Source organism: Sinocyclocheilus anshuiensis, unplaced genomic scaffold (genome assembly GCF_001515605.1).
Source record: "Sinocyclocheilus anshuiensis isolate Anshui unplaced genomic scaffold, SAMN03320099.WGS_v1.1 scaffold3470, whole genome shotgun sequence".
NCBI classification, from domain to species: Eukaryota; Metazoa; Chordata; class Actinopteri; order Cypriniformes; family Cyprinidae; genus Sinocyclocheilus; species Sinocyclocheilus anshuiensis.
In genome coordinates this window covers 34,352-48,342 of record NW_015541140.1, presented here as the reverse complement: position 1 = coordinate 48,342, position 13,991 = coordinate 34,352, and the positions used below count along the sequence as shown (strand labels likewise).

General features: G+C 34.1%; 1 protein-coding gene across 1 annotated transcript in view; it reads right to left on the bottom strand.

The window, feature by feature from the left end:
* Positions 1 to 253: 253 nt before the first annotated feature.
* Positions 254 to 13,991, bottom strand: part of LOC107690753 (VPS10 domain-containing receptor SorCS1-like) — a gene marked incomplete at its 5' end in the record, with an annotated part of 45,431 nt that continues 31,693 nt past the window's right edge. Inside the window, 5 exons of the mRNA XM_016489161.1 lie at positions 254 to 393; positions 4,907 to 5,073; positions 8,413 to 8,518; positions 8,774 to 8,873; positions 12,252 to 12,386. Of these exons, the coding sequence (XP_016344647.1) occupies positions 329 to 393; positions 4,907 to 5,073; positions 8,413 to 8,518; positions 8,774 to 8,873; positions 12,252 to 12,386 (573 nt within the window). The remainder of the gene's footprint in view (positions 394 to 4,906; positions 5,074 to 8,412; positions 8,519 to 8,773; positions 8,874 to 12,251; positions 12,387 to 13,991) is intronic.

Below are 13,991 nucleotides of genomic sequence, written 5' to 3'. Positions count from 1 at the left end.
TAAAACACTTCCAAAATGTCACATATCCATGTTGTACTGCCACTGTTCGCGATAAAAATAAACAGACAGGTAACCAAGAATAATTGTCTTTTTTTCCACCCTTCATGCTGGCCTTTCCCTCAGACTTTGTACACACTGGCATCTTTAGAAATGAACAGCATCAAAAATGTTTTATTGAATACACAGATGTATAAAAAAGCTGTACAAAGTTTGTTCTAGTATTCACAGAGCACAGTAAAGTTAATGTCCAACGTGCACAAGTACTGAATAAAGCTTGAAACCTTTGTGTCCGCATGACCAAAGTCCTTGACATGGCGGAGGCTAGAGTTCAAACGTCGATGTATGTAGGAAGATCTGATGAGAATTTGACACGTGGATGAGGATTGATGCATTCTGGGAAATGCGAAGAGACAAAATGACAAAGAAATATAAATCACTACTTATTCTGTTCCAGAACCTTAACTCAAATGCACAATTTTAAAATCATATATATATGATATACGTTATGAAGGATGAATATGTTATCCTGTATTTGATGGATGAAGACCGCAATCAAGGTAAAGATGATTGCGGTGGCGTACAGGAGTCGTACAGTACAGTAAGCACGTGTTGAGTCTGTTAATGCGTGTATGAGTGTTCTTGACGCACTGATCGCACATTGTATTTATGCACAGACATTTCCGTACATTCACGTTTTTTCCACACACATTCACGATAATGTTTTGATTTGTCATGTTTATGTTGCTGTGTTGAAACAAGATAAATGGTCTATGCTTAATTTCATGAAGTGTGCGATTAATCGCGATTAATCACAGAAAAAGGGTGCGATTAATTAGATTAAAAATTGTAATCGATTGACAGCCCTTATATATATATATATAATGCACATATAACACATGGGTCAAAGACATTTAAATGTGTGCACAAGTACTGAATAAAGCTTGAAACCTTTGTGTCCGCATGACCAAAGTCCTTGACATGGCGGAGGCTAGAGTTCAAACGTCAATGTATGTAGGAAGATCTGATGAGAATTTGACACGTGGATGAGGTTTGATGCATTCTGGGAAATACAAAGAGACAAAATGACAATAAAAAATAAATCATAATTTATTCTGTTCCAGAACCTTAACTCTTCTGCACAACTTTAAAATTAAATTCAAGAAAAAATATATATATTATACAATAATAAATATATATATATATTAGAGCTGGGCAAGTTAACGCATTATTATCGCGTTAACACATTAATTGATTAACGCCGGCAATTATTTTATGACGCATTAACGCAGTTTTTTATTATTATGAAAGTCCGTTGCTCACTGGCTCTGAATACACACACAGACAAACCATGGGTCACAGGAGGGGTGGGATGTTGATCAGATTCAGTACTGGCTTGAGGTGGGTGTCATCACGCGTCTCAACCAATGAGAGCATTTGGGGTGGGCCTAAGACTGCAGCAGCGCTCACATGAACGCTCATGATCAAATTATTTAGGCTAAGAGTCAACATTCACAAACCACTGTTCGCTGTTATTTTTGACAGAAAAGAATGCAACGTGCTCATAATCACGACTTCATAAGTGGGAAATAGGACGTTTCCGATAGCACGTGAAGACAGCAGAGAAGCGCTCTAGCACAGCACAGTGGAGTTCATCGTTTTGCTAACTTTGTGGTTTATTATTTTGATTCGTTTGGGATGTGGTGTCACACGGCCCTCTCACAATATATCGCTTTACAGATCTATCACTTTTGCAGCTCAGAAATGTTAACACAATCATGCTGCACACGTATCAGAAGATCTGCGCTCCAGCGCGGTTAGCGCTCCGCTCCCACTACATGCGTACCGCGCCTGAGGGCCCTCTCACAATATATCGCTTTACAGATCTATCACTTTTGCAGCTCAGAAATGTTAACACAATCATGCTGCACACGTATCAGAAGATCTGCGCTCCAGCGCGGTTAGCGCTCCGCTCACACTACATGCGTACCGCGCCTGAGCCCAACTGAACCGTGCTCTGGCCCACCTCTTCCAACCGAGCCAGGGCCGGCTAAATGAACTAGGGCTGGGCGATATGGCCAAAAAAAATCATCACGATAATTTTTTCATATCAGTCGATATCGATAATTATCACGATAAATGTCAAATTTTTTTTTTTTTCAAGTTTAAAGGCAGATTTTTGCTTCAGTGTGAAAGTTGTAAAAACCAGACAGTTGATTGTGGTTTTAAACTATTCTTTATGGTCAGAACATGACAAACAATTCATGTTTTTGAATTCTTTACACTTTCATTTTTACTTAAAATAAATATCTTCTATAAATAATAAAAAATAAAAATAATTTCTTAGTTCTGCACGTTCTAACGAATAATATTGTTTCAAATCAAGAAACAGGTTTGTGTTGCCTGATAATATTAATAATAATATAACATTTCTCTTAGAAATACACATTTAATAGTTTAATAGCTTAAGTTAGGATGCAAATGTAGATTTTTTCATTATCAAAATCAATAATATCTGTAAGTATTGTAGCAACCTCATTTTTATATGGTGAAATTTAATTATTCTGACTGTTTGAGAATTATATATTTTTTAATTAACCACTGGTCTTCCATAGTAGCATACATTTAGATCATGATAATCACAGTTAAAACCACAAATATAGCACCTCAATACCATGGTAAAAATGTAATATGGTTTTTAGGTATTTGTATGAAAAACAGTAGCTAGTCTAAATAAATTTAGTATAAATGCATAAACGCTATATCTTAATCACACAAAACTAAAAAAAATACTGTAATTATATTCCATTACTCCTCCTTCAATACATTTAAAACATGTCAAAATTAATAATATAAATTTGACACAAATACCTACATTTCTAAAACAATATAATGGTGCAGTTAGTGCTACTACAGTAAATCTATGGTAAACGGCAATTTGTAGATTAAAAAGTCTTCTAACTGTATCGTTGCGCACAGTGTTTCTCCTGTTTGTCAGACTCAGCACTGTTTCATCTGGCTGTAAACAGTTATTTGTGTTCTTCGCTGAATGCAAGCGCTTCACACTGGATCTCACAGCACTGTTTGATCGAGACTCATCAGCGAGTGAACGCATCTGCTCTAGTGAAGCTCGCGCCACGCCGCCGTTTCAAATTTGATCTGAGCGGATAAACGGTCCGAGTGACGCGCTTCAAATGAGTTACACTTTTTCGTTCCACCTTTGCCTCATAAACATTATATCGAAAATTTATCGACCTCTTGTTATCGTTTATCGATGAAATTTATATCGCACGATAATTATCGTTATCGATTTATCGACCAGCCCTAAAACGAACCCACGGAGCGATCACACTAGTCAAACGAACCGTGCTTTGGTGGTCAAACAGTTATCGGTTAACCGGTTAAGATTGCCTAGTGTGAGGACACCCTTATGTGCATCCCACACACACGAGTCTCTACCCGCCCGCACCCGCACTCGCCCATCAAGTGATGTCCCGCGCCACTCTCTGTTACGTTGGGTCCAGCGATCGTGCAGGTCTCTACTTGGAAGGTGCCTGTTATAATGTTATGATCGAGGCTCTGGACTCTGAACATAACTTGTTTTTCTATAACAAACTATAAAATATTTTCTATAAAAACGTTACTGCCTTGGCAGTGGCAAATAGCTTGTTTTATATGTAATTTGATTACATTAATGTTATAAATTGAGATTTACAATAAATATTTTAACTGCTACTATGTAAAAAGAATACTGCTGTAAAAAAAGCACCTTATTTGTTTAAAGTGTTTGCAAACCAAATGTTATTGCACTTTTGTTAATATAGCAGTACTTTTAAATGAAAAAGTGCACAATACACTACTTTTGAATGCATTATTGAATTTTGGGCATAACAATGCGATTAATTGCGATTAATCACAGACAATCATGTGATTAATCGCGATTAAAAATTTTAATCGTTGACCAGCACTAATATATATATATATGAGGAAAGATTTACAATGAGACATGGGCAAACAAAGCTTGATGCTACAAGACATGCTTGGGGAATCAGCCAGAGGGAAACGGGGTGACGGGAGAAAAAAAATAAATCAATATTTTCAATATAAACATAATAAAATCAATATAACATAAAGTGTTATATGTATGTATGTGTTAGTGTTATATCTATAATATGTATTTTATAAATCTGTCTATATATCTATCTTGAATTTTATTTTAAGTACCATTATTTTTGAATTATTATTATTAAATAATTAAATTATGTTTAATATTTTTTAAATATGTTTAATATATTAACAGTATATTAATATTTTTACTGTTTCATTTATTTCTTTTTTATTTCTTTACTGTTCCATTTTTTATCACCATGTCATTTTAAATGATATGATTGGTAAAATGTTATATATAATACATTATATAATTTAGCTATAACTTTTCAAAAATATATGCAAAATTATATTGTATACATATATATATATATATATTTTTTTTTTTTTCATTTTTTCTAGGCTATTTCTGAGAAACACTCCATTCTGTCAGTCTAGAGAGGTACATTCTTTCTTACTATCCTTTCTTTATCAATATATTGTCTTCTTTCCAAATGTCAAACAGGCTTATATGAGTGTATCAGTGAATCCCACAGCAGCCTAGAAAGCTGAAATACATCATGACGTGCTGTTCTGTTGATTTATTTATAGGCATCAAGAAGTCGAGCAACCAGTGCTTTTCCCTGCAATCAACAAGGCCCTCTTCACCAACAAAAACTGTTGAAGCCATTTACAGGAAGTGGGATAACACGCCACGACTGAGATGAGTGACAGGTAAAGTGTGTCAGCTGTTCCCAAGAATCACAGCTGTGAGTTCAGTAGAAGAAGCGCTTCAGTGTTGAATGGACAGTGTAGTACTCACCGATGGTCTGGGTGTTGGGCTCTGTGTCCAGAGGCTCCAGTGATGTGAGCAGTTCTCTCTGAGAACTGCAGCTGGGTGTGCTGTCAGTGGGAGAAACTGGACTCTGGATCATTTCTTGCTCTTTTTCGTCCTGCATCGCTGCATAGACGTGGAGGCCTGGGATCTTCCTTGAGGAAAGATTTACAATGAGACATGGGCAAACAAAGCTTGATGCTACGAGACATGCTTGGGGAATCAGCCAGAGGGAAACGGGGTGACGGGAGAAAAAACAAATCAATATTGTCAAGTGTTAAGCAATAATAATAACTGAAGGGGAAAAGTCTCCTAAACTTTTAGAAGATATCTTTTCGATTTTTAGGAAATAATCATAAGTTACAAGTTTCAACTAACTTAATCTTTCAAAAGTTTAGGATCAGTAGGATTTTTTTAATTATTATTTTTATTCATCAAATTAAATTGAGATCAAAATAGACTAATTAAATTTGTTACAAAAGATTTATATTTAAAATAAATTATGTTCTTTTTAACCTTCTATTCATCAAGAATCCATTGTTTTTTTCACAGCATATTTAGCAGCATAACTGTTTTCAACATTTTTAATAATGCAAAATGCTTTTGAGCAGCAAACCAGCATATTATAATTATTTCTGAAGGATCATGTGACACTTTAGACTGGAGTAATGATGCTGAAAATTCAGCTTTGATCACAAAATAAATGGCATTTTAAAATATATTTAGTTATTTTAAATTGTAGTAGTATATCACAATATTACTGTTTTTACAGTACCTTTTTATAAAAGAAATGCAACCTTGGTGAACACACACAAAAACAATTTTTTTTAGTATTTAAAAAAAAAAAAACTAAAAATACATAATCTTATATATTCTTTATGCATTTTAAGGCATTTTTTAAACCAAGATAAGACAAACAAGCTAGTGGTAAATGGTCATCTACAGTGACTAGCAGACACTTATCTTTCAGCAAGGACTGCTGGCCAAACGTTACCTAATTAATATTCATGAGCCAAGCTGATAAGGTTCGTAATGTGCGCTTCCGCTCTTTTTCCGAACTTTCTGATGGCCCTGACATTATCAGCTTTGCCGTTTATGTCATTCTGTTCATTTATCACTGGAAGCATGTGTTTATAGTTTGTGAGTAGTGTTACAGTCCGTTTACAAGGCGAGGTCTGGGATCTAAAAGGACATAGGAATAAGAAAAAAAAGACCTCTATGTGAAAAGTCTCACTTAGGAGTTAATAAATCAAGGCCTCCCTTTAGAGAGGTGATTTTATCCATTTTGGTCTGCATCATTACGGAGGGAGAAAGCCACATAAGCAAAAACCTTAACAAGAGGATTCAAAAGCAAATCTATTGTGCTAAAATACAACTGGAGAGGGATTTAGCAAAAAGAAAACAACACAAACGGGCAGCTCATTAAAATGTGATCTAACACCCTCATTAAAGGGCCGGTTCACAAAAAGAAACAGAAATTCTGTTACCATTTGCTCACACTCATGTCGCTCTAAACCCATTTACATGCATTTGGCAGATGCTTTTCTTCAGAGTTTACTGTACTGCAACTGCAATTAGTCCCCATGGGACATGAGGCTTTCAAAAACGATAAAAATGCACCATAAAAGTAGTCCATACCACTGGTGTTCTATATTTAGGCCGTTATTCACTGATCTTCTGAGAATTGAGTTTACAACTCATAAATGAATCATTCAAACTGTTTTTGTGAACTGATTCATTGAAAAGATATATTTATATAAAATCTATATAAAATATGTCTATATAAAATAAGATATATGGTTTTAACAGGAAGTTCTTCCTGTTCCTTCAATAAGTGAAAAGTTGCCAGCTGTAGCGTCACCGAAAGCCAGACTGTTATGTATTAAAGCGCTGGAAAATTCTTGCCACTTCTGTTGTCTCCAGATCTTGTCTTATTGACCTCTCATGCCCTTTTCTCTCTGTCCAGTGATGGAAATGGTGCAATCATTTAACATTTCATAAAGGTCAACTTGAAAAACTCAAAGGGCTAAATATTGATAATGTCTGTGCATTGACTGACATTTCTGATTTGTTATGAGCGCTTAAAAAAAAAAAAAAAAAGAAGGTTCTGCAACAGCGAAAGGGTGAATCACCACTCAAGATATCTGCTCTGTGCTTTACGTTGTTTTAAGCTGTTTTGTGAGCTAAACTGAGCCACAACTTGGAGATCTGAGAGAACAAGAATGATTTTGCCTCATTTGAGTCCTTACGCAGACATCTGCTCTGCTTTTTTATAACAATATTCAAAATAATTGATAATATTTATTATTACATTAATTAGAAAATTAATTACAAAAAAATTAAAACAGATTATATTCAGTTAAATAATGCTGTTTAATTCTAACAAAATTAATAATAAAAAAGAAAAATCAATTAATAATATAATATCGTAATTATACACTACCAGTCAACATGCTTTGAACAACCGTGTGTGGAGAACTGTATGGTTAGATTTTATTATTTTTTTTAACCGAGAACTGTTCCACCCCTATTTATAATGTTACAAAATATTTCTATTTCAGATCAATGCTGTTCTTCTGAACTTTCTATTCATCAAAGAAACCTGAAAAACATATTAATAATAATAATAATAATAATAATAATAATAAATGTTTTTTGAGCAGCAAATCAGAATATTAGAATGATTTCTGAAGGATCCTGTGACTGGAGTAATGATGCTAAAAATTCAGCTTTGAAATCATAGGAATAAATTACATTTTAAAATATATTCAAATAGAATAGTTATTTTAAATAGTAAAACAAAAAAAAATAAAAATGTTACCGTTTTTGCTGTAATTTGGATCAAATAAATGCAGGATTGGTGAGCAGAAGAGACTTCTTTAAAAAATATACTGTATATATATTGTTCAAAAACTTTTGACTGGTAGTGTATATTTAAAGGAATAGTTCACCCAAAAATGAAAGATCTGTCATCATTTATTCACCCTCAAGTTGTTCCAAACCTGTATGAGATTTTTTCTTCTGTTCAGCACAAAATAAGATATTTTGAAGAATGTTGGCAACCAAACTATTGACGGTAGCCATTGACTTTCATAGTATGGGGGAAAAAAATACTATGGAAGTCAATGGGTACCATCAACATTATTCAGAATATCTTCTTTTGTGCTTGACAGAAGAAAAAACTCATACTGGCTTGGAATGACATGAGCGTACCTAAAATATAAGATAATTTTTAGTTTTTGGTGAACTATGCCTTTTAAAAATATACATTAATCCATATTAAAATAATAATAATCTCCAATGTAGTTAGGTAGTTTTTTGATAGTAACAGACAGTACAGAGTCTTGACTACTTCATAAATAACTTGTAATCTTTCAGGCTTCCCCAGACTCTTGCTACTAGACATTTAACCAATTTAGAAAGCTAACCATATTTTGAACTGATAATAAATAGATTATGATCCAGGTTGAAGTTTTAAAAAGGGATGACAATACCTTTTGAATTTATAGATGAGGAACACGGCTAAACCCACCACCACCACAGAGAGGAGCATGAGCATAGCTGAGCCGCTGTGATTCTCACTTGTGTCCACTAGAGGCGCTAGATGCAGAGGAAAATAAAACAGGCAACTGTTGTCAGTGCACACAGTCTGGCACGATTCCAGCCCTCCTATTAATAAACCGTCACACATCTCTAAAATTAAAATCCCTCAATCTTTATAGAAAAGAGTTCATTATGCAATCAATGTCATATGGGAACTGTTCATCTAAAAATTATAATTCTGTCATTATAAATCATCTGCAAGCCTCCTCTCGTTGATATCCAGAAGAACAGTGTTTGATTCTAGTTCATTACCTGCTGATAAATGGGCAGCGTATACTGTGATCTGGACTCCTGGTCTGAGTGTGAACTGAACCAGATTCTGATTCAGAGCGCTGAGAACCAGTTCTGAGAGCTGAAAGCAAAATCACACATTCATCATATTCATACCACACTGGATGAGAAAACACTGCCTTGCATATGATGCATCCAAATCTGTTAAATTAAATTACATAAGCAGTCACAAAAAGAAATAAGACATTCGTGTCCCGTAGGTATACTGGCTTGGAATGACATGAGCGTACCTAAAATATAAGATAATTTTTAGTTTTTGGTGAACTATGCCTTTTAAAAATATACATTAATCCATATTAAAATAATAATAATCTCCAATGTAGTTAGGTAGTTTTTTGATAGTAACAGACAGTACAGAGTCTTGACTACTTCATAAATAACTTGTAATCTTTCAGGCTTCCCCAGACTCTTGCTACTAGACATTTAACCAATTTAGAAAGCTAACCATATTTTGAACTGATAATAAATAGATTATGATCCAGGTTGAAGTTTTAAAAAGGGATGACAATACCTTTTGAATTTATAGATGAGGAACACGGCTAAACCCACCACCACCACAGAGAGGAGCATGAGCATAGCTGAGCCGCTGTGATTCTCACTTGTGTCCACTAGAGGCGCTAGATGCAGAGGAAAATAAAACAGGCAACTGTTAACAGAGCACACAGTCTGGCACGATTCCAGCCCTCCTATTAATAAACCGTCACACATCTCTAAAATTAAAATCCCTCAATCTTTATAGAAAAGAGTTCATTATGCAATCAATGTCATATGGGAACTGTTCATCTAAAAATTATAATTCTGTCATTATAAATCATCTGCAAGCCTCCTCTCGTTGATATCCAGAAGAACAGTGTTTGATTCTAGTTCATTACCTGCTGATAAATGGGCAGCGTATACTGTGATCTGGACTCCTGGTCTGAGTGTGAACTGAACCAGATTCTGATTCAGAGCTCTGAGAACCAGTTCTGAGAGCTGAAAGCAAAATCACACATTCATCATATTCATACTACACTGGATGAGAAAACACTGCCTTGCATATGATGCATCCAAATCTGTTAAATTAAATTACATAAGCAGTCACAAAAAAAAATAAGACATTCGTGTCCCGTAGGTATTTGATTTCCCTGGTTCTGAGCCTGGTGAGTGCTGATGCATTGAGGCAAAGCGTGGGCTCGGGATGTTGTTTGTCGTACGTGAGCCTGTACCACACTGAGAAGACGTTTCAGCATAAATCAACTCTATCACCTTCACTCACAAATACAGATATATGACATAGGAGGGGGACCTCATTTAGGTCTAACATCTCTCTCCTCTCTCTCAAACACACACAGCACCCTTGACTGTCAGGCGCTTTTATGTATGCATAAATCTTGAAAGCAGATAGCCATTTCCCTCCCCAAATAAAGCCTTGTTTGTTTTTGTGCTCGATTATGGCAGATCATGTATTTAAGGGTCATTCTGGAACAGGTGCTTCCAGATTGATCATTTTTAAAGTACTTTTTGTTTTGTTTTTTCTCTCTGTCAGAGAGTGTGTTTCAGTGTTAATAAATGGCACTGCGACATTTCATCTTAAATTAATATAATTTAATATGGGTCAGGGTATAATTATGCCTACAGAAAGGTGACACGGTTTATGGTAAAAAGACTGACAGTTTAATTTGCCATTGACAAGACTTGTTCATAAAGTCATAAAATACAATGTACTTCTCACCTTTATTTTATGCCTAAATTTATAGAAATACATTTTCAATAAAATACAATGTGCTTCTCAACTTTATTTTATGCCTAAATGTATAGAAATATTTTTTCAATAATTATCTGTTTTTCATACAATCATTGTAAAAGGACTCACAGGAATGAAATATCTTTGCTTACTGACAAAGACAGCAAAATAAAATAAAATAAAATAAAATAAAATAAAAATTTCCTTTGAAATGTGCACTTTCTGAAATTGTGATAATTTTATTAATAAAGAAAAAAAAAATCAATTGATAAATAAAAAAAGGTTTTTGAACTCTAACTCTTTGTTGAAGAGCGCACTTTCTGAAACGGTGCTAACTTTATTATTAAAGAGTTGCTGTTTTTTCTTTTTTTTGGATGATGGATTCGTTTATTACGATTATAATAAATATGATGTTAACAGTTCAAGGAGAACTAGATTTAAGAACAATATAATTAATTAATTATATTATAGAATTATATTTTATTAGTTTTAGAAAAAATACTAAGTATAAAACTACAGCATATTAGCTCATTGAGATGTAGACATAATTTAGTCACTGTTAAAGGTGACTGTTTTTTTCTTTCTTTTTTTGTTTTTCACAAACAACTCTTAAGCTTCATCTTGAGCATCAGATCGGAGTTCAGCGATGATAGTACTAAACTTCACATACATATACTTCCTGTTCAAAGAATCCCTTTTTTTCCCCTCTTTCTACCCAAGCTTCATTAAATCTGCCTCATTTACTAAATGACTCCTGACTTATTTCTGCTTTCCTTTATTTCTTCATCGCTCTCACCTTCTGTCTCTCTCTCTCCTTATTTCTCACCCTTTTAAAATTAGACCATTCCATGAATAATTACTTTCTTTATGAATTGTACCAGGGTCAGTCAGTCTATTATACTTTTTTAATAAGGCTATTTACACATTATACTTTGAACACGCCACCCTTGAATTGAGATTTATGAGGATCTGCAGTGAAAGGTCCATTGCAGATTCAAGCTAGGTTTGGGCGAGGAAAAAAACAAAAAACAGAAAAGGTGCTGCTTAGGCACCCATGCATGGACATCCACAAAGTGCAGATATCCCCCTATCATCTGTGATATATCTCTGGCCCATAAACGATCTAGTGGATGGATTACTTATGACCTCCTCTATAGTGGTGAGAAACCACTGCCTCAAAAATACAGATGACTCTGCATGTTAATATTGGAGGATATGAGCCATCTTCTCATATTCGATAATGGCTGTTCTCTGTTATGGCCAAATATACTGCAGTATGGCCAGAATTACCCATGACCTCACAAGTGAGTTATAAGAAATGTATCTCATTAAGCTCTGACATCTAATCAGAAAGCCACTTTTTCTGATACTTTCTGAAGTTGCTTATGAAAGTGTATTTATGTGCTTGTCTCATAACCTAGTATTTCATTTCAGGAGAACATTAGAGACTTTCTGATCAAGAACAATCTCTGTGGACTAGTAAAAACTGTTTTTTATCAAGAGTTAAATAGGCCAACATTGACATCTGCTGGAGACCATAAGAAGCTCTTGTCAAGATGCTCCTTTTACCCACCATCCTTTTGTATTTGAAAGGAGGACTGAAAATGGTATTTGAATATCTGTGCCTTTTCTTCTGAATACGAGACAAAGGTAAAGCAAAACATTAATTATAGCTGAGTGTTTCACTACTGAGATTGAAAATCATGCATAATGTACCTGGTCTAAATGGGTGGCTGTTTTGTCTGGTTTCCCCTCTGTCAGCTGTTTGTCTGGTAACAGGAAGAACTCGGCCGCTGTTGGCAGTCCAGGCAACACAGTGACCAACAGCTGCTCTGGATTCACTCCTGTCGCCTGAAGACCAGCAAACAGACTCTTAGAGATACAAACATCCAATAAACAGGATTAGAGGAATACAAGAATCAAAGAAATAACAAATAAAAAAGACAATGTCTTTATTTCTAATATTCTTTTGAGACTGACTTTTTACCCCAATGATGTTTATTTATTTATTATTATTATTATTATTATTATTGTTGTTGTTGTTATTCTTTAGTATACTTTATTATTATTATTATTATTATTATTATTATCATCATCATTATTATTATACTATTATTATTAATACTTCACTTGTTATTTTTTATGAGTTATTATTATTATATACATATTAATACCTTTATTCAGCAAGGATGCATTAAATTGATCAAAAGTGACAATTATGATTTATGATGTTTTTCAAATAAATTCTGTTCTTTTGGACTTTCTATTTATCAAAGAATCCTGAAAAAAAAAAAAATCACAGTTTTGACAAAATTATTAAGCAGCACAACCATTTTTGACATTAATTATGATAAGGAATGTTTCAAATCAGCATATTAGAATGATTCGTGAAGGATCGTGTGACACTGAAGACACAAATATTTATCACATAAATATTATTAAAATGGAAAACTTTTTTTTTTATTATTGTAAAAATACTTCACAATATTGCTGTTTTTACTGTATTTTTTATCAAATAAATGCAGAATAAGGGACTTCTAAAAAAAAAAAAAATAATCTTTTGTGTGTATATATTTGAGCCATTATTTAAAATGGTCTCGAAAATAAATAAGCAAAATTTTAAATAATACAATAAAATGAATTGTTTCTGTCTCAAGAATACACATGGTTACACAGTCCATTGCAGCAATGCAATTTAAAGGTTCAAAATTCAGTTCAAAAAGTAACATTTCAACATCATTTACTCCCTCGTGTCTTCTAGATGAGTTGAACCAGATTTGACATCATGTCGCACATCATTGGTTCCCACTCTTGCAACAAATCAATTCTTATGTATTTCCCCTTTTGTGTTCCACAGACGAAAAATGGTAGGGTTTGGAATGAAATGAGGGTGAGTAAATAAAGAGAGGATTTTTATGTTTTTCAGAAAATAAATATATAAAATTTTCCTTGGTTCGTTTTACAAGGTCAAAACGTCCACCTCGTTCCTGTCCATATGCCCAGCGCAAAACTCATTACACACATTACTACTAACCAACTAGAGCAGAACCCGCATATGGCTCACATGAGGACTGTTATTCTCAAGTGTCATATTCCATAAACATCCATAAAGAAAGTCCCCATGTTCAGTTATAACGGCCTCTTGAAAATGCCATGGGGGAAATGCAGGAGAACACTGATGATTATTTCGGTCTGTCGTGCCATATGTTTGAATATTCGTGAAGCTTGTTCTGTCACGGTGGTGTTTCCCTTCCATCAGTGAGAGCGAATCTGGAAGCCAATTTCACAAGTGTGTCAACTTGAGTTCTTCAAGCAACGTGTGGAGCGTGAAAACCCAACAAAGCTCCTGACTACACTTGTGTTTGTACACTTTTTATACCTGGAATGGATATCATATATATATATATATATATATATATATATATATATATATATATATATATCTATATAAACCGT